This window comes from Botryllus schlosseri, chromosome 15 (genome assembly GCF_051294905.1).
Source record: "Botryllus schlosseri isolate E-star chromosome 15, Bs_hap1, whole genome shotgun sequence".
NCBI lineage: Eukaryota > Metazoa > Chordata > Ascidiacea > Stolidobranchia > Styelidae > Botryllus > Botryllus schlosseri.
The window spans coordinates 7,240,901-7,262,762 of NC_137250.1; the positions used below are offsets into that span (position 1 = coordinate 7,240,901).

The 21,862-nt window shown below is 40.5% G+C and overlaps 1 protein-coding gene across 1 annotated transcript; it reads left to right on the forward strand.

Annotated features, from left to right (window-relative positions):
* Positions 1 to 1,042: 1,042 nt before the first annotated feature.
* On the forward strand, positions 1,043 to 20,545 carry LOC145457589 (E-selectin-like). Its single transcript, XM_080335812.1, has 15 exons — positions 1,043 to 1,314; positions 1,900 to 1,985; positions 5,595 to 5,699; positions 5,764 to 5,875; positions 5,944 to 6,054; positions 6,124 to 6,213; positions 7,134 to 7,398; positions 10,315 to 10,512; positions 10,866 to 10,978; positions 14,086 to 14,277; positions 14,602 to 14,790; positions 14,849 to 14,960; positions 17,788 to 17,939; positions 19,354 to 19,517; positions 20,393 to 20,545. The coding sequence occupies exons 1-15, from the start codon at positions 1,257 to 1,259 to the stop codon at positions 20,543 to 20,545; spliced, it is 2,100 nt and encodes a 699-aa protein (XP_080191938.1). The 5' UTR covers positions 1,043 to 1,256.
* Positions 20,546 to 21,862: the final 1,317 nt, after the last annotated feature.

Below are 21,862 nucleotides of genomic sequence, written 5' to 3' on the forward strand. Positions count from 1 at the left end.
GACTATTCGTTAGTTTCTCGCAGATTAACGTCGAGCTAGCCCATTGTAATTTGTAACTTTGTTGAACCATGTTATTTCGCCATTACCAGAAAAGATTGCGCTATTGATATGATATCAGTATCGGCATCGCTCACGCTTACGGGACCATACTAGAAGAAAAATCTCTTTCGTGAGGCGCACATGATTGCAAATTCTCGTTTCTTCACGGAGCGCAATATATCTACCTTTGCGGGCAGCACTTGTACCTCGGTTTCAGACTTCAGCGATAGCAGTATTTGCCCCTGGCAATGTTCCCTCTAATTTTTCACAAGTCTGCGTGCCTGCGCGGTCCCTTGGACAACAGTGCGCAACGACTATAAGAAAAGTCATCACTTCGGATTTTTTGTGCGCAGCCTAGATTTTCTGTGCGCAGAGACCGTTTCAGCAATGCGCATTTGCGCACGTGCGCAGCTTAGAGGGAACGTTGCTCTTGAGTATGATTACAAACCAAAGCACAGACAGTTGACACCTTGTAAAGTTGTAATATGACAGGTAACATGCAAAAATGATTGCCAAGTGCATAAAAATCAGCCATCTGCACTGCAATTGGGGACTGGATAGTAGACAATACTATGAGGCCAACCATATTATCACATTAATTTAGTAAAACACATTACCAAGTGTACCATGCTTGCCACTGTTTCGGATACTTGACGAGATTCGTCGGAGTATCTCGGAGTCTGGGATTGAGCTCTTCGGAGTCGGAGGGAGTTTTCCTCAGACACTAAAGTTGTCGGAGGGATTCGGAGTCTCGGAAAGCACTATCCGCTCATCACTGAGTACCACGCAGTGCATTCGATGATAATGCACTGCATATTCCATCCATAAAATAGCGAACAGAATGCAACACTTTTTTGAATTACTTTTTATTTTTCTCATTTCAACACTCAATTCCGCGAATTTTCGTTGCTGCGAAATTTTTTGGTGATAGCTGACTGGTATCTAATAATGATTGTGGCAAATGGAATTATTAGAGCTGTACTCGCAACGCTTCGATATTGTCAGCGATTGCAAGCGAGCGTAGTGTGACGGGTTGCATAGTTTTGAACGGACTTGCTAAATACATATGATCGACTTTGTTCTATTATTAAATCTTCTTCATTCAATATCCACTTTTCATTTCGATCATATAGAACCAGAGCCAAAGTCTCGGAAAGATTCGATTAGACATCATTCTTTGTCGAACGGATACGCTGTACAGTACAGTGCGGTCTAAAATGTTTAAAGCACTAGTTGCACTCTGTGCGTTTTTGTTATGTCTTCAAGACTCGGAAGGTAAGACGTGCATTGTTACCTTTGAAGTGTACAGCTTCGTTGCTACTTTGCTGTTTACAATGTTATCTCTGAATAGTAGCATCAATGAACAATATAGATCGTTTTACCAGTTAACGGTATCCTGATTTGGAATATTTATTGCGGGTCGGCAGCAATCGATATATTTCTCATACATGTCAATGACAAATTTTATTACTCAGTGACCAGATTCTTGAATATAAAATCTGCAGCTTAATGGGCCTATACTGAAGCTGCAAATGTAGAATCAGCACCAGGGGTCAGAATGGCTAGTTACGAATGTTACCTGTTTGTAGAAATCGAGAACTGCATGATGTTTCTAGACGTCTTGTACCCAAACGTAAAATAAATATTGATTGAATATTGATATGAATAGATCTTCCATTACAGAAGTATATGGGCGATTGCCATTTTAATTATTGCTGAGTGAATCACAAGCATTTCGAGGAAATATGATGCCATAATCAGAGTAGGCTTATATTCAATATCCACATCAGAGCCTTCGTATCCACCCGATTTAGACCAATTCCCGTGAAGTGAGATCGCAATCACGCATTTTCATTTCAGCGGTCCGTTGCTGGAAGTGCGAGAATGCTCTAAATAACGACGACTGCTTACGAAGAGGATTCAGCGTCGAGTGCGATAGCGCAAGCGTAAGCTTTGTCTTCAGATGGTCATAGCTATAGCTTCTCCGAACATGTCATTGAGTTGATGAAAATTGGTTGAGCAAGTGCTCTGCAAGTGCATAGCTACAGTTTTCAGCGAACTGGCTGCTTTCTTGGAATTGGTTGCGGATGTGTTGTGAGCGATATGTTATGATCCGGGTTGAGCTGTTTTTGTATCACTGTTATCGTCACTGTCGCTGTCCTCGGGCTGTTCGCACAACACGCTCTACAATTAACATCGCGTCGAGACAATTGCTGGCATTTAATAAATGCATGAATCGTAAAAGCGCTCCTGGTAAACTTTCGTGATGATGGCGGCAATGTATCAAAAACATGTCCAGAACAGTTTAACGGAACATTATAAAATATCTCAACATTGCCGCCTGGGTAATGCATTCAAATATTGAGCATATATTGTGATCTAAATCGGTGCTCTTCAACCTTTTTCGTCGTGGTACACCCTTTTAACGTTGTCTTAAAATTCGTAGACCCCTTACCACATAATACACCTATTCCGTAGTAAGCTGAATCCAGGGGTAATCAACTTTTTTGCTATTCAAGGCCGCATTTCGATTACATGTATACCAAGCATACTGCCGCATGACAGCGGAGAGACGTCGGCCCGCCTGGGCGACAAATACACAATACACATGTTAAATTGGTTACTGGAACTATAGGACACTATGCTGGAACCTTCGCACTTCGGTGAGCCCTTGTGGTGGTCTGTGCCATCACTGTTTTCTTGAGATATAGCCTACCATGCGTATAAAAGTTCGTAATTGTAGGATCAGAACACCCCGCGAGTATTAATGTTAGGAAAATTGACTGGGAATCGTATTCTAGTCGTGCGAAGCGCGACCTCGGAAATGTTGATATAATTTCACATATTATTGTCAAATATCTATGCATTCTCATACCTCAGATTAATCATCAATCAATCAGGTTTATTATTATTTTCATCGTTTCAAAACATCACAAGACTGCGATACAATGAAAAGATAGGAAGGTGTCGAAAAAACTTGGAGTAGCCTTTAAGATCAGACACCCGCCTTAGCCTAGGCGAAGTAAATAAGAGGCATGCACATTGCACACTGAATGAAAAGTAATGCAGAGAAGAATATAAGACGCAAGCGACAAAATGAGGTGGCATGTGGCGGAGGGCGAGGTCGATTTTAGGTCGTGGTCCGGTAATCCTGAAGACTGGCTACTTGATTAATTGATTAATTAATCAGTAAAGCTGATGGAAGGGGTGTTTTCAAAAATTTTGGGCACAAAATTAATGATGACGCGTCTTCCGCATTTAATCACTTTGTTGCATGTTGTTACCTTTGACCTCCCATCAGGATTGTCGGTATGGTCAAAATGTATTGAAATCGCCCAAATATACCGGAAAAACCTTCATTCGTGAGCCGCACAGGATTCCAACTTGGTATTGCTTTATGGGCTGCATTATTTAATTCTGCGGTTCGCATTTATACAGTGGGACACAGATTGCAAGGACTCTATTATATTACAAAAGAAAAATCCAAGTTGCCTTGATCGCGCTAGCAGTGACTAATTTTTTAGTTTAAATTAAATGATAATGTGGCCCGCTACCACAGTCTGCCGCAATCCCCCACTACGAGCTTACTGGCTCAAATTACAGTGACTGTAGGTTATTCGTTAGTTCTTTGTTCGACCATGAACATTTACAAGACAAAACTACGCTCAATCTAGCTAATGTTCAGGTGTAGTCTTTACTAAGGGTTTTTACGTCCGACATACAAGAAGAGCTCAATGAAGTTGTTCGGCAACTTTGATCGACCACAGATGTATCATTGACTTCAACAGCTATTAAAGTACATTACGTAAATAAATTCAATATGCTTTAAGCTTGCAGTTTACATTAAATACGATTTATTCCTTGTATTGGTGGATCAGGGTTGTAATGACTCGAGTCATGACTCGACTCGAGTCCGACTCGAGTCACGATTTTCGGATGACTCGACTCGACTCGAGTCATTTTCTCAAAATACGGAAATGACTCGACTCGACCCGAGTCAATCTGTGTATTGACTCGACTTGGACTCGAGTCATTGCGCATGACTCGAAGCAAGTCATTGACTCGAGATTCAGGCGGCCAAGATCGACATTCATTGTAATTTCGAAGCCAACACACTATTGTGATTTCGTTTGTTGGTACTGGTGCTTGAAAATGGGACCAGAAACTGCTAAAAGTGAGGAAAATTGATATATTATAAATGCGAACCATTAAATATCACCATACGGAGTTATAAAAAGTGGGTTTAGGATGACTTTAACTGGAAACTGAGCAGTCAACACAATGACTTGGACTCGGACTCGAGTCATAATACCATGACTCGGACTCGATCCTCTGTTCGCTGACTTGGACTCGGACTTGACTTGGTGGGAATTGAAAATGACTCGACTTGACTCGAGTCAAAAATATAAAAGTGAGATTGACTTGTGACTCGGAGCCTTGTGACTTGGTGACAACCCTGTGGTGGATAAATGCGCGATTAATGTATACATTCCGTAATCCGGACCGCATAGAGTAGGCTACTTCATTTCCCATATCACGCCCGCTGACTGGAGAAGCTGCCCGCCCCTGTGCTTTACGCGAGCCGTAACTGCCGCTACCCAAATTTCCCAATTTGAGGAGCCCAACCTCGAAGGGGGCCCAAAATTTTTTCTCAAATCAACATATATTATAGAGTATTTTGTGGGAGACTTCCTACAACTTCAAATATTTCTTCGCGCGATTTGCTGTAATTGATTGTCTGCTTATGTTGGAAGTTTATCTGGGCTCCTCCTCGCCTTCCCGTCTGTGTAAACGGTGTCTTATGAAAGCCTAGAAGTGGGCCGTGCTATACAAGTCGGCAGTTACGGAATAAAAATGAAGAAAACTCACCTGGTGCAAATCACCATAGTAGTCGACAAACACCATAAATACCACACACGATAACTTGTTAATATGGGTACCCGCGGCGCCCCAAGAAAAAAATCATCATTTATAACAAAATATAGACATTTCAGCTATCGCTACCGCTCTACGACACACCAAGGCTTCTGAAGTTTCGGCCAACACGCTAGTTCGCGAAGTGTGTTTTACCAAATAAAACCTTGGCCGAAAATCACCGCCGCATGCTGGACAAAACCATCAATTACCATTTGTCCTTGTCCAATGTCCATAGGCGAGGAATAGTCCTGCGATGCTACTGAACTCACCACCTCCCTCAGCTCTACCAGTAAATTTGATCACGTGGCCTGAGAGAGAAGGAAAATGAATAGCAATTACCAATATTATAGACAAAATTCAATCCCAAATATGATTTTTGCGCTTCGCGCGACTACGTACTCATAGGCCTTGAACGACAGCCTATAACAGTAAAACGTTATTTTCTGGTTGGTGGTAAAAGACTTGCCGTGAAGGGTGTCTGCGGGGCGAAGCCACCCATACGTTTGGTTTATGATCCTGTCAGGGTCCCACGACATACGTTTTTTTGGGGGCAGGGCTGACGAAGTACTGTTTGCGCCCTTGGTGTACCATACACCCGGTTGAAGAGCACTGATCTGAGTAACCTGTCGGTTTTTCAGGCTGGATGTTTGTCCGAAATTAGGTATCATAGGGGTCTCATTCCTCCGATTCGAATCACAAAGCGTTGCAAGCAAGGTCTCGCATGCGATAACAACGTTTTCCAGGTATTTTAACATCGCGTTTGGTAATTAAGACCAACGGCAACACATCTATATTTTAATTGTTCAGAACGACAAGGGCAACCATCCGTTCCAATGCAACCCTAAGATCCCGGCATCTATCTGCAGATGTTGCTGTAAAACAGAAGACTGCAATAAATCAGAGTTACGATGTCTCCCATGTTCGTGACATAGTCGCATTCGATGGGAAAATATCCATAAAATCGCCAACATATTTTGCGTAATTCAGCTTATCCCGATTGTCCTGAGCTTGTTCTTCCACCGAATGGAGAAATGGATTGTAAATACGACACCGATCCTCCATCAATCGGAGAGACATGCGAATTCTCCTGTGACGAAGGTTGGTCGCTGCAGAATTTACTGGAAAGGTTATTGTGATTGCACGATGCACAATCTACACATTGAACAGGTTACGAAATGGAAGGTGCGAAGGTTCTGGTCTGTGGGCCGACGAACAACCGCGTATCAGAATGGAATTACCCAGAGCCAGTTTGTAAACGTAAGGATTGCGAATTGTCATTCCACGCAGAGTTGGACAAATCGGATTAGAGTTAGAATTGTATAGCTTCACAGTTTATTTCCAAGTTACTTTGTAATTATAATCATTGAATTCTCAAAAACTTAGACATTGAATTAAATTATGAATTGGAAAAATATGCAATATAAATCATATTCTGTTCATATCAAATCAGAGTTCATTATCATAAGCATGAGAATGGTGTATGTACGTACACGTACATTGTACATGTACTGTACAGTGTACACCAAATTCATTGTCTCGTTTCACACTTTCACAGTTCACCTTCAACATTTTCAGGAAATCCAAGAAATTACATTAGAATTAACTTAGAGCGTATTATAGACATAGAGTATAGACTATTAGGCATATTTTATTCATTCCAGTTACAGTTTTCAACCGGTAATCAAACTTCGAACTTAAGCGGGCCAGTGTGGAATGAAGTTAGGTTCACTCACACACACTCGTATATTAACATGTTGACATTTCATTTCCGGGTTAAATGATACAATCTGTACAGTGTACACTATAATAGGCAATTGGTGACCTGAACGGTTTCGACAGAGCTATCATTCACGAATATAAATGCTCAATATGTCATAAAAACAATTATGGAATTTCTTCTCACTTGGATATTGCTCAGAGAGTTGACTCTAGGTTAGCCGTTGGTGCAATGTTCTTTTCAATTCTCTATACCAATTAGTGACGATTACCCCCAACGAGTATCAGCCGGGCTTTATTTCAATATGAATATACTACTCAATTGCTTACTGATGTTCCGTACTCTCAAAAAGTGTCTTTAGTCGTTGTCTAGTTGATATGCCACGAATTACCTTCCGGCACTATCTTTATCGCGTTCAGCAGCAGCGCCTGATATAGTCTGAAAATATTCTCATTTACAGCTCTTACCTGCAAGCCCGAATACACTAGTATATCTAACGGTCAGGTAGACTGTACGAGACGGAACTTTGTTAGAAGCGAGTGCACTTTTGTGTGTGACTCGGGTCATGTCGTGGACGGCCAACTGACAGCAACATGCTCGTCTTCGCAAAACTGGGATAACCAACCGCCAAAGTGTATCCCGGTGACCTGTCCGCCTCCCATGACTCCTCCAACTTTTGGAACAGTATCATGCTCGAACTTGGACCGATTGGGCAGCGTGTGCTCGTAAGTCTATGCGTGATTCGAATTTATCGTTAGAATGAGCCTCATGAGAGATAGCGAGGTAGCGTATAGTGGTATTATCATCTGCTGCAATATCAATGGGTTGCGGGTTCCAGTCACACCAATGTCGACTCCAGTATTCCTGCCTTAGTGTCGGAGGTTTATCTAGGCTCCTCATCGCAATCTCATCCGTTTGAGCTGTGTCTTACAAAAGCCTAGAAGTGGGCCGGGTAAAAGTCAGGGGCTACGGAATTAAGATAAATATTATCGGCCTGATGTAAATGACCATTGTAGTCAAACACCATGAATACCATAAACAACAACAGCAGCCTCAATATGTGCACTGTGCAGGGTGCGCTGTTGCTGTCCCTGTCCCATAACTATCTCGATAGTGGTTAAAAGGGAACTGTAAAACCCACCAAATCGGTTTTACCTGCAAGTATCGAGGAGACTATTGTGAAAGGGCGGGATGTGCAATATGCATGCATATTATCCCTGCATAGCGGTTCAAGCTACCATGGATTATGATTATAATAAACGATATACGTAAAACCCCAAAACATGAACGCAAAACCTTGTGACAAATTCATATGCACGGTAAATCCTATAGGTACTAAGTGCTTCTCTTACATCGATTCAGGCATGAACACTGAACAGTGAACACTCCTCTCACTATATTGATTTTATCCTCAAGTCTAAAATCATAACCACTAGAGCAGTGGTTCTCAACCTTTTTGGCTTCGCGGACCCCTTTTGACCGTCACGGACCGTCGCGGACCCCCTCAAGTTTTAGTTCAATTTTAGCTCTATTATGGTGCAACCTTCATCTGCCTTGTGCAAATATGAAATGTAGGCTTGTGATAATCAGCAAAATATTGATTTTTCTTGAAAATAACCTCATACCATTTATGTAGAAATTGGTAGACTTCTATTATTTCAAAGCTAATTTTGCTGCTGTATTTCTTGAAGTACTAGGTTGTGTCTTGAAAATCCGCGTCTTCGTTTTGATATGAACGAGGAGTGCCGAAAACTATTTCCGCAAAGATAGATGGAGGCTAATGCAATATTAACGCATAACGCTTCCAACGATACTTTTTGGTGTGATCGCAACATTTTTGGCACCGAATTGAAGAAACATATATTTTATGAACATATCACGTCTAGCATCTAGCGCAGGGTCGGGCAACATACGGATCGCGAGCCGCAGAGAGTTTCTACCGTCAAAGTGAAATCCTAATCTAAAAGTATAGACAAATTTTATGCGCCGGCGAATAGATCCAAGTTTTCCAACCTGAGAAAGACTATCAGGAAACGACTTGTTATGTTCGGGTTTACACATATATTTACGTGCAAACATTTTCGACCATGAACAATTGAACATTAACAAGACAAGGCTGCATACCAATATAACTGGTGATATGAATTTCAGGGTCGGAGCATCATGCTTCGATAGCAACGAAACACTCCTTGTTCATCAAAATACCAGCCTTGTCGATAGGGAATCCGCAATAAGAATGTGCAAAATCTGATAGCTGAGCTTTAAGGGCAGGTATATCATTGTCTGATTTATGACGAGTGTCAGCCGAAAATACTCGGGTTAATTTCATATTGAAGCTCTGTACCTCGAAGACGCTGTTTAAATAGTGGTTATGTATATCACAGGATTAAATGGATTTCGTGGCGAGGTTTTAATCCCCGCATTGGGACAAATTTGTAAAATACTTCGGACATTTTTATTTCAAACGACTGTTCACTAATTTTGTGAGACTGACAACTTCGCATCGAGAAGGTTTAGCAGACATTACGAAGTCACCCTGATTGACGTTATCTCCATATTTTTATTTTTTCCACAAACCCCAACAAAACGTCTCTAAACAGCAATATGTTTGTATCAGCAGGTTATTGAAAAATTGGCAATGAAAATGATATTCCACATTACGATAGTTCATGTCAGACGATTATGATGATGATATGAGTCATGAGGTTTTAGCAGTTGTGGTATGAAACTGCCTCATGCTTTCTCAAAATGAAAAATAAAATAAAAGTTAGGTTATCAACCATTTTAAAAATTTAGAGGTCTCGCGGACCCCCGGTTGAGAACCGCTGCACTAGAGTTATAGTGCTATTATGGTCACAGCCTATTCGAGGACTCCGAAAAAAGTATACTTCCGTACTGACCACGCCAGATAGGGGCCTTCAAAAATGATCTTTTTTCTCAATCGTACTGGCTACTTGATAAAATTGTTAGGTTACCTTATTCAAGCCTACACACCAAATTTGGTTCAATTCCAACCAGTAGCCGCATTTCTACAGGAGAACGACGTTTCTATTTATTATATAAAAATAAATAACAAAAAATTTGAAAATTTTCTGTTCACCCCATGAAAGTGTTAGGTCGTCTGTAAAAACGATGTTCACCAAATTTTGTTCAATTCCAACCAGTGGAAACGGAGTTATTGCCGTCGAAAAATTTGGATTTGAATGAAATAGTATTTACGGTTGGCACCACTATAATAAATAATAAAGAATTGGTCACCGTAAATACTATTTTATTCATAATCCAAATTTTTCGACGGCAATAACTCCGTTTCCACTGCGGTTGGAATTGAACCAAATTTGGTGAACATCGTTTCTATGAACAACCTTAACACTTTCATGGGGTGGACAGAAAATTTTCAAATTTTTTGTTGTCTATTGTTATAGAATAAATAGAAACTTTCTTCTCCTGTAGCAAAGCAGTGCAGCTACTGGTTGGAATTGAACCAAATTTGGTGTGTAGGCTTAAATTCGGTAACCTAACAATTTTCTTACGTAGCCAGTACGATTTGAGAAAAAAAGTTATTTTTGAAGACCCCTACCCCACAGTGTACGCCGTAGGCCTATAGATATGCCTTAGCTTTAATATCATATATCGTCTAGTTTCGCTTGTTACGACGGGTACTCGCTCCTCGAAGCGCCCACATCAACTTGTGTCGATGAGGAAACAGGGAATCGATTCGGTAGATGGTCAAATCCAGTGCCGAGATGCGAAATGTTGGTCTGCCAGCCTCAGAGCCGCAATCCCACCAACGGTAAAGTATATTGTACCAACGCGAACAACGGTGGCAGCGTGTGCACGTAAGTATATGGATAGTGCTTGTACCGTAACGGATGTGTTGGTATAATGTGATATTCTATAATTGTGATTTGTGATCTTCAAAATGTATCATCAAAATATAACTGCTATTTTGTTATCGTTTGTTTCTTCTTTTTAAACATTTTCTACTTTGTGTATAATAGTTGCTTGTTTCTTCTAGTTTGATTGACAACATTAAATACGTCAAATCATTTATAATATAACGTGACTAGCTTACTTACTTGCTGACCTGACGGTCGTTTCGGTGGCCACCATGTATTGTGTTCCACCACTGTATTGTTTCTCCCATTTTTAAAAATATACCTCTGTCTGTCTGCCTATGGTCACTGGTCAGCTACCAATGCAATCGCGACTACTCTATCTTCGGATCGAGCAGCAGAGTATGTGAAGGCGTCGGAGACGGCTATTTCGCCGGACAGTGGTCTGCGAGCGAGCCACTTTGTCACAGTAAGTTTGAAATCAAGGCGTGTATATCCGAAACGACATTCACCAATCATCTGTATAATCAGATATATTCGATGTAGTCCACCCCGCTCCTCGCCACTGGAGGGACAGGTTAATTGCTCGGATCAAAATTTCCTCGGGAGCAAATACGCTTAAATTTGCAACGAGGGAATTGATCTGAATTCTCGGTAGTCACGAGTAACCAGTTGCGTCGAAGATGGCAATGGTGACACCAAAGGCCAATGGGATCAACCTGTACCAGTTTGTCTACTTTAACAGGCTCTCTACCAATACCGAGAAAACCATTACCGATAATGAACATTACCGAGAATGCCATTACCGAGAATGGACATTACCTAGAATGGACACCACCGAGAATGGACATTACCCAGAATAGCCAATGCCTAGAATCTAACTTACTGGAACGGACGTTGTCGAGATTTATATCTGAGAATCGGCGCCGAATGTGCATGTCAACGCTGTGAGCCCATGATGCACATACAAACGACCTGTACGTATGCATAACATGCCTGCATTGCATAGATTGCATTCTCGGTAATGTCCATTCTCCGTAGTGTCCATTCTCGGTAAAGTCCATTTTCGGTGGTGTCCATTCTCGGTAATGGCATTCTCTGTATTGGTTTTCTCGGTATTGACCGGATTTCACGTAAACCAGTGGTTACAATACTTTTTCACCTTGTTTCACACTAGCCGTGTTTAATCCGGATCTTACCTGTCTCAGTATTTACAAATCCATTATCGTTTATTTGCGAAAACAAAGTGTAGCTTTTCATTCTCTCTGTTCAGCTCCAGCCAAACAATATGTGACCACCTTGGTACGAGCCATAATGTAGTTATCGGATCTGTATGACCAGGGAAAGCTTTCACCGCTGCCTTCGACTCGCTCTCACCAATTTAGAACCAATATTGAAAGAACTAGCAAGAAGAAATATAAAAAAGCCGATTATCTCAAAAGCAATGACTATAATGGTTACATTCAAAACAAATGGTATTTTTAAATGTTTTGTTTAAAACATATTTTTAAAATGTTTTATAAAAATGCCATTTAATATAAACAATTTTTTTACGTTGTATAATTATGCCATAATTGTGTAAATACTTAAGAAAAAAATCTCGTATGAGCCTGTACACTATACAGCCTATACGGACGATTTGCACCCGATATTGCCGACGTATATACGATATGGAATGGTTGGACCCCTCGAAATCATGGTCGGTTCAACAGATTAGCATGTCCAGATATAATATAGATCAGTGCTTCCCAACCTTTTTCAGTTTGCGACCCACTTTCCATCCACATTTCATTGCGCGACCCACCATACGAGATAAGACAAACCGAGTGAACGCGTGATTCAGCGCACAATGCGTGGTTGTTATTGTTTGTGGTATTCATGGCGTTTTTCGACTGCGATGGTCATTTACACCAGGTCGCTATTCTTTGTTTTGATTCCGTAGCTGCCGAGTGCTGACTTGCAGCACGACCGACCTCTTGGCTTTTTCAATACATCGCTTTCGCGGATGAGATGACGAGTAGGAGCCTATGTATCGTTATACTTTCAACGCTTGTAATGGGATTATGGAGTCGACCTCGGTCGGACTCGAACCCACAACCTATGGGTGTTGCAGCTGTGAACCACACCCTGTCTCGCCACGCACAATGCGTCGCATTTCGCATGAGTAATAGGTTAAACTGATGGGTACCGAAAAGTTGCGCGATAATTCAGGAATATGGGTGTATGAACTATGAAGCAGACAAGGATTAATACACGTAACAGATGGTTACAAAAGAGAAAGCGCGTATCTTGTACGTTGAACACACTTGGGTTCTGAGTAGCTTGCATCGCGGCAATTTGCTCATTATAACACCAAAGCGGGCTGGATTGCAGCATTTCCCGATCAACATACGCAAAGCTTTTTGGGGAATGAATTAATTCCCATTCTCAGGCATACACAATAACACAGTGTCCTGGACACTGTCCACTTTCTCGCTTCAATCAAAATTACTGTCACGGAAATTTGGCTCACAAATTATTGCGAGCATGAGAACGTGGCGCTTATAGGGGCAAAAAGAACTAATTTTAGAAGGATTAGAATGTGTATTTGCTCGTCTAATCGTGAGAAGATAAGGTACTTTGGCACATTGAATAAGAAGCTGTAACATTTCGAAATCTTTCGCGAAACCCACCAGAAATAGCTTCTCGACTAGGCTTGCATTTAAACAAATGGCTGTTTAAAACACTTTGTTTAAAAAATGTTTTAAACAGTGTTTTAAACAAAGCCCTTTATGATAAAATCAAAATTGTGTTTTATTTAGTTGCAAAATTATGCCATAATTGTGTAAACACTTTCCAAAAATCATGTTGTATGAGCCTACGGGCGATTACCACCCAATTTAGCCGACGTTACGACATGGAATGGTTGGAAACCTCAAATTAGTCGGTTCAACAGCTGTAGTACGTAGATATTTCGTCAAAGGAGCTATATTTACCCTATATTTTCAATTGTCAATGTCATAATACTAAGACGTCACAATTGAATTTTCGTGACGTCATGGCTTTAAAAAAATGTTTTAAACAAGGGCTTTGTTTTAAACATGTTTGTTTTGAATTGATTTTTATTTTAAATGCAACTCTATTTGCGGCCCACCGTTTGGGAATCACTGGTATAGATCATTGTTGCGGAACGGAAGTTGTGATGATGATGACCACCGATCGTAAAAATGCTACATAACGTTGCAGTCCTGGTTAAAGATATTCTTGGTCTGTTTATTCCAATGTCAATCCACTATGACGTTGCAATTAAAGATTCGTGAATTCATGGCTATGAAATAGCCTATGTTTTAAAAGGACCATGTTTTAAATTATTGATCTTTGTTTTAAATGCGACCCTATCTGTGACTAACAGAACAATACCTACAATTCGTTTATTGATTTTTGGTACCGATCTTGTACAGTTATACCGTATTACAATTGTATGGTTACAATTTGTTTCATGAGATTTATAACGGACCCAAGTAAATTTTAAACTTTTGTAACTGGACCTTTGCTTAAAATAGGTGAGTAGCTCTGATATAACCCGATCGAATTCAGGCAAAGATTGCGACAAAGACCGTCCACTCACGCCTGAAAACGGAATGAAATTATGCACAAACTCCAGCGCGATCGGATCAGTGTGTACTTTCATATGCGATCGATTCCATACAATGACTGGACCGAAACAAAGTCGTTGCATCGTGACGCCAGACGGACCCAGATGGTCTCACGCATCCCCGACATGCGAACGTAATATTATATGCTTTGTAGCAGTAACCTGGCTTGGACAACTCCACTCTCTAGCTCTATACTCTGCCGAGTGAGATAGTGTCATTGTGGTGTGTCCGACTTCTTGATCAGTAGGTCGTGGGTTCAATCAGAGCAAAGACTCCAAAACTGGTATCTGCATGCTTCTTCCGAGCGAGCTTTTTCGAACAATAATTCTAATTCCGATATAATTCGAAAAAAATGATTAGCTATAATTGTAATTATAATATAATTTGTAAAAGCTAGAATATTTCTAGTTGTCCAGTAACGCTCAGAATTTTGTCACATATCTCATCTTCTGTTAAGCGGATATTTGCCAGCCGCCAAGGGAAACTCTGCGACACGGCGCCGTGTCCTGCACGAGATCCAACTACGTCAACTCTCTCTGTACGTTCACTTGCACCGAGCCAGGATATTCAATATACCCCGGAGGCTTAACCACCAACAAGTGCCAACCCTCTAAGCAATGGAGTCGCAGAGCGCCATGCTGCACTCGTAAGCGTAACGACGTAATCGATTTGTTGAGACGAAATGACATGGCATCATTGCGCAGGACCTTGCCCCCCTAACGCGAAGATGGACGCCGTCGTTTTGCTGGATTCGTCGCCATCAGTGGGTGCTTCTAATTGGGCGATTGTGAAACGGTTCATAAGCAATATTTTCATGTAAGTTGCTGTTTGCGGTGCTCTTGATCGCATGCGTCACGCCATATCGGAGCGTATATAGACATGTCTTTTCCTCTATATCTTTCGGCATCTTTAAAGGGATTGCCACAGCAGATCAATCAACAAACTTCGTCAAAATCGACCCAGACCTATACCGACTTTTGTATTAAATCACGTCGATCGACAATAACAAAGCCACCAAAGTAATTCAAGCGTTAGTCTCGTGTTTTTCCTAGTTCTCACACCCGCACCTTTGAGTAGGCCTATACACACACTTGTACAATGTACATAACGTGTAACGAATAACGTGCATGAACCACTGGGATTCCTAGAAGCCCCTATTTCAGAGATCGGCAACGCTAACGCAGGACGCTTGCCATATCATGAATAAATCGCGAATGAAGGATATGCAACTCTTAACATAAATTTATCACCTTGCTGCGTGCTTCTGTTTCGCACATTCATTGAATTCTCTCTCGTCTCGAAAATTACTTTTATGCTGTAAAAAAGTCAATGTAATGTATCAAATTGGCGGGCTGAGTTTTGGCGCATGATGATCGATCATACTAGTACATTATGGAAGTATAGCGGTAACGCTACTGAAGAAAAGAAATAGTTGAAATCATTCAAGGGTTCTATGCTGAACAGCACATTGCCATTCTTCCTGGGAAAAGAAAAATCTCCAAAATGAAATAGTATTCCATAGATATTATTCACGCAATATACATTTATTTTGCTTTACACCTACGAAAGGCCGCAGAAGATATATGAAAGAGACGCATGTGGCTGCGGGACCGCGGGTTACCGACCCCTACACTAAACCATACGCTTATTCAAGGATGTACATTAGGGTTATGACTAAAAAAAATTGATGAACATTTTGGTATAAATTAATAAAATTATAATCATTTTGTTCAAATCGAAAAAATGTCCCGCACAAACCAAGTTCAATTTTAGACACTGGTCCAAATTTAAAAAAATTTAAAATTCAAAGATTTCTTTGCTACAAATTTAATCTTCAAATATATGTTCTATTGCACTTCTTGTAAAGTTCATCCATCAATTTGACTTCCCTTTCTGTTATTATGTTAGTGCCAGGGACATCTACGACGGGCATATCCGACTTCCAATGGGGTTTTTGAGGCACTTTATCGCTGCAGGACATTCGACCGCAAAGATAGCAGCAAATAATCTTCGGTATATTCTAGAGCCCGACCGATATTGGATTTTTGGGTCGATGCCGATAAAACCGATGTCTCACACCTTGACCGATAACCCCAATACATTCAGCCGATATTCAAAAGAAGTTGGATGTATACATAAGCACATTTTCAAAGCTTCAGCTTCAGGGCATTTATTTGAACATCTTTACAGCCATTGTTATACTCGAACATGAAATAAACCAGAAAAGCCGGCATCTGGACACCTGTTAAGTTTAAGCTATATGAAATATATCAATATTATCAGTCTAGCGGTCAAAGATTATAGCTTTCTCGCTTCCTACCGCAATGCTGTGACGTCACACGTAAATTGCCGATAAATTTTCAGCTCCAATGGCCGATTCCGATAATTCTTTCAAAGTGTTATTATCGACGAACCGGTAATCGGTCGGGCTCTAGTATATTCCATCTCTAGACATCTGGTTAGAATACCAGTCTTCATGACACGCATTTGCGATGACTAATGATATCTCCAGAGTTATTCTCCATCCGGAGATTGGGAAGTACGCAATCATGGCCCTTGAGCACCACCTCGCATTGCATAGAGATGGATGTTTATGCCATTTGAATAGTGGTAATCTATTACTATTGTCTTTGAAAGAGCAGCATGCTCTGCACAAGTCATTGATAAGCTTGAAATCATCCCTCCATCCTCGGTTTTCTATTATTTTCATCTGAAATTCTTGCTTGGTGGATTGCACCAAGTTTTCGTAGTGTTTTACCACATCATCTCCAAATTTTGTAGCTGAGAGTCGGATTTCTTGAAGACGTTAGATTGAAGAACTCTTATATATGCGTTATGAATCGATAATATGATGATGGCAAACAATATATTGTGGTTTATGAAAACCCTTGCTCATCATTGCATTTTGCAGTTTAGAAACAACGCCATTCTGTCGTCCAGTATCAACAGATGCTACGGTGTCACATATGATATGACATTTTCAAATTTTCCTATACATCATATTCTTCTAATCGGTTTTCTAGACCGCTGAAAATATCTAGAGTTGTTCTACTTTCGCCTTTTCGAACACCCAGTTTGATTTGTGTCAGACAAATTGAAATTATACGATATATACAGTCCACATCTAAAATCGGAATTAATAATTATTTATCAATTATTTAATTTTGACTGTAAACAAGAACCCGATAGGAATATTTCAATCTGGGCGATCAAAATTTACCAAAATACTATTTTAAATCTTCGCAATTGGAATTGGGTCAGTTAAAATCAAATCAGTCGATATATAAATTATATAGTCTGTATCTACAAAAGAAAGCCTATCCTTCATACAGTGAAAACTGGAAATATTTTGTGCGGAAGTTTTTTGTTTAAACAGTCTTAACTTTTGTGAATTTTTAAATCAGGGCACAAAAGTTCATCATTTGTGACTACAGGACACACAAAATTTTGAAATTTTTTTCTAGTCATAACCCCAATGTACATTCTATACATCCCTGCCTTCGCCATATCCCCCTTATGAATACCTCTTGCAGGGCCTTTCTCGGGAGCTGTATTTTATTAATAATGTTCTCGGCGATATATTCCTGATCCCCTTCCCTCCCTAACAATATAGCCTACTAACAAATACAACCACCATATACAGTTCCTTCACAATTTCTGAAGACACCACTCGCTTTGCCGTCGTCCGTTACAACAATGTCGTCGACAATGTAACTCAAATCCTGTTGGGCGATTATCCTGACGACAGAGTTGGCCTTCTGGCGGCATTCGATAAATTGCCATACAACGGCAACGGTAAGATAGCCTGTATTTTATTGTGGTCTAGTATCGGTGACATTTACACCAAATTCTGAGAAGGCATAACAGTGCACGCTGAGTTCAGAGCTTTACGGAAAAATGGACCTCTACGAAAACATTATATGCGGGTTACACCGAGAATATAACAGTTCACTTGGAATGGAATCCGTGTTCGCACACACGTATAACTTCTGGCTCAAACGATTCCCTGCCTAGACCCGAATGGTCATGTATCAAGAATAAACCAAATTACAACGTCCGCGCTACAATTATATCTTTTGTATTCCTCATCCGAATACGCAGGGCTGACGCCACATTGCGACTAAAACAAAGGGAGATAATCATGGTAGATTATTGGTATTTTGCCAATTCTCTTGCTTGCGAATAAAAGTGTTGCTACAATAGAGCTCGTATGATCCATAATATAATGTAATATACGATTATTATGTATGTGGATGTGAGCTTGATATTCAAGTATTCAAGTGAAAAGCAAGGGTATGGATAGGGTTGCATTTAAAACAAAAATCAATTTAAAACAAACATGTTTAAAACAAGGCCCTAATTTAAAACATGTTTTTTATTTTTATTTTTTAAGCCATGACGTCACGAATATTCAATTGTGACGTCATATTTGATGGACATTGACAATTGAAAATATAGGGTAAATATAACTCCTTTGACGAAATATCTGTACTATTAATGTTGAACCGACTATATTTTGAGGGTTCCAACCATTCCGTATCGATATACGTCGGCTATATCGGGTAGTAATTGTCCGTAGGCGCATAAAACATGTTTTTTGGCAACTATTTACACAATTATGGCATAATTTTACAACTTAAAAAAACACCTTTTTTTTAAAAAGGCCTTTGTTTAAAACACTGTTTAAAACATGTTTTATACAAAGTGTTTTCAAACACCGTTTGTTTTAAATGCAACCCGAGGTATGGATTTGGAGGTAGCAATTTGAATTCATTTGAATGGTCTGGCCTGCGAGCAATCAACAGGATTGAATCTGGCCCGCTACCCAAGTTGAGTTTGACACCTCTGTATTAAGTGATTAGGAAGTAGAGGATCTCTGCACGCAGTAGTAGTAATTAGCATAATTCGGGATCTGTGATAGAGCAAATTTAACGCAATTACTTACGAGGTATTTTCTTGTTGTCAATGCTCATGCATTATGTTACATCATGGATAGTCGCCATTTTTGTTGGCATATGCCAAAAATAACACGGCCTGATAATATGTGAAAGAGAGCTGACGCTGATTCATGAAATCCAACATTAGTCGACGTAACTTCTCTATTGCTAGGGAGAGCAAACTATATGTCGTCATGACGTTTTCTCATAAACGGCATCACTTTATGTCGAAAGCATATTTGAATGACAGTATAGTCCTTGTTGCGATTCAGGAAAAAGGACCGGTCAAGCCATCTCCTACGCCGGGGACGTTCTCATGACGCCGGAGAATGGCGACCGCCCTGGTTTCCAGAATGTCTTGATCGTGGTGACTAACGGAATGTCGCATGATGACGTCTTGGCACCCTCACAGGCTCTCAGAGAAAGAGGAGTTCTTGTAAGTGGGTTTGGTTTATCACAGAATAGCCGTTCTATGTTTGTATGCATTAGCCTACGACAAGTCTTTATTCACTATATTGTATATAAACAGGCCTCGCATTTCTCCGATTGTTAGGCTGTACAATTTCCATTCAATTCAGTAAATATTGGCAGGTTATGTCCGGCCTACCATATTTGCAGCACCCAAAAATAACATTTTTCGCCAGCAAGTAAAACGAAAGTAGACTTGTTACGTTCGCGTTTGATGAAAGCATCTCTCATGTAGCCTTGTACGTACACACGTACACGTACACGTCGTACACAGTCGTACACCTGTGCAGTACAACCACGAACTTGTCGATAAGACAAGGGTAGGCTACCCTCGTTTCCGTGTGTTAAGTTCGAACTTGCGCCAGAAAAATTGCAACACGTGTAAAAGGCCCGGATGTTACAGAGAACGCCTAACAGTGTTTGCAATAACAATCAAAAAAGGTCAATTTGTTTGAACAGCTTTTTTAAACCAGCAATTCAGCACGTTTCATGGATATTGGATATACACTATTTTTGGGAAATAAATATACGTTTCGCTTAAAAATCTTGAAAGTATAAGCATTTAACTGGAAATACGAAAAAAGATGATACTTGGGCATTTCTAAGCGTCCTCGGAGGAATACTAACTTTTCTTAAGAAAAGAGGACAAATCCTTCTTATTATAGAGGACATATGGTAGCCCTGGATAATTTCAATAGAGATTTCTAAGATCATGGTAGTTTCCAAGCTAATCCAGGATCGCGAGCACTTGCTAACAGTATTCTTTTACTATTTTCCGAATCTGATCAAATGCCGCTTCTATCGAAGTCTAGTTATATGTTGTTACCGCCTACTCTTCAACAGATAGTCGTCATTGGCATGGTATCAGGGATTGGAGGACTCAATTATACTCAACTGGTCGAAATTTCCGGAGACCAAAATCTTGTTTGGACGGCTGACGACACATTTTCGAGCAGTATTATAGGAAAAATCTGCGGCGACCCGTGCGATTGGTAGATTCCGATCTCACAAGGGAACATCAGCTAGTGTCTTTGGGTATTTTAAAATCGCTTATTGCCGTTCGAAGGATCTGCAGAATTTTACAAGACCTATTATAACCATTGGTTGTTGTAGGCACGCATCTGATCTCTGCATGCAAACTGAAATAAAGAAGAACTAGCGTTATTATTATGTTTATTGAATCCACATTTCTACCGTCGTTTGCTATCGAGATACGAGAAGCCAGGCACATTTAGATGATGGTTGTTCAAAGTTCAGCATTTTTTTTTTTGCGAATTTTTCATTGAATAGTGTCAGTCGATTAGTTGTTTCGGGTGCCACAAATTTCCTTAAACCGCGATGTCGCAAATCAATTCGTCTGACTCTGTTGCAACATGAATCGGGAAGCAAATTTTCTGCTATTCTCAAACATCGTCAGTATCTTGTAGTTCGCATCCTACAGGATGCTTTATGTTCAACCTTTTTCGGAATGGTGCACCCTTCTGGCGTTTACACGTAACTTATACCATGTGTAATATACATATAATCCACTGTGCAGGAGTAATGTTCAACATTGACCGAGATTTGCCTGTGCGGTAAGCGCTGTCTACTAAAAAAATATCATTACCCTCACGCTCGCCCTCGCTCGATCCCAATATCTCGCCCTCACTAGCAATAAAAGGCTATCATCAGTTACAAGTCGGCGAAAATGCACTGTGCTCTACAATTTTCGACTTGTACATTGTGACTCGATACCAGTGTTGGAATGACTCGAGAGTCACTATTCTCGCGTGACTTGACTTGACTCAAGTCACTTTGCAAAAATGACGTGGCTTGAGCTTGACTTGACTCGGCGTTTCAGAAATGTGGATTGACTCGTGACGCGGAGCAAAATTTACGAGTCAATTTCAAGTCATCAAGTTACGGTGTCCATGAAAATGGCTGATCTTACATAGGGTTGCCATATTTTCGTGGCCCAAATTTCGGACACTCTTTACCGCCCCTATCGGGTTTTAAAATGAGGTGAACACATATGATGAGTGACGACACACTGACAATTCCTTGCCTATCTATTGTATACAGGTGTGGATTTTTTTTACATAGGTCGTGTCTTAACTAGACTATTAAGCCATTTGTAATTTGAGCACTGGTGATTGCTAGGGTCGGTATTCTCATTTGGTATGCAACAGACTTCTTCCCCGGCCGGAAGATATTATCTGGCTCGCAGGCCGTGTGTCTGACAGCTCTGCTATACTGTTAGATCGGTGCAGATATGTGACTGTGTGTGATGTTGCGAGGACCAAAACAACACTTTTATGGCCAAATCCCGCCCCC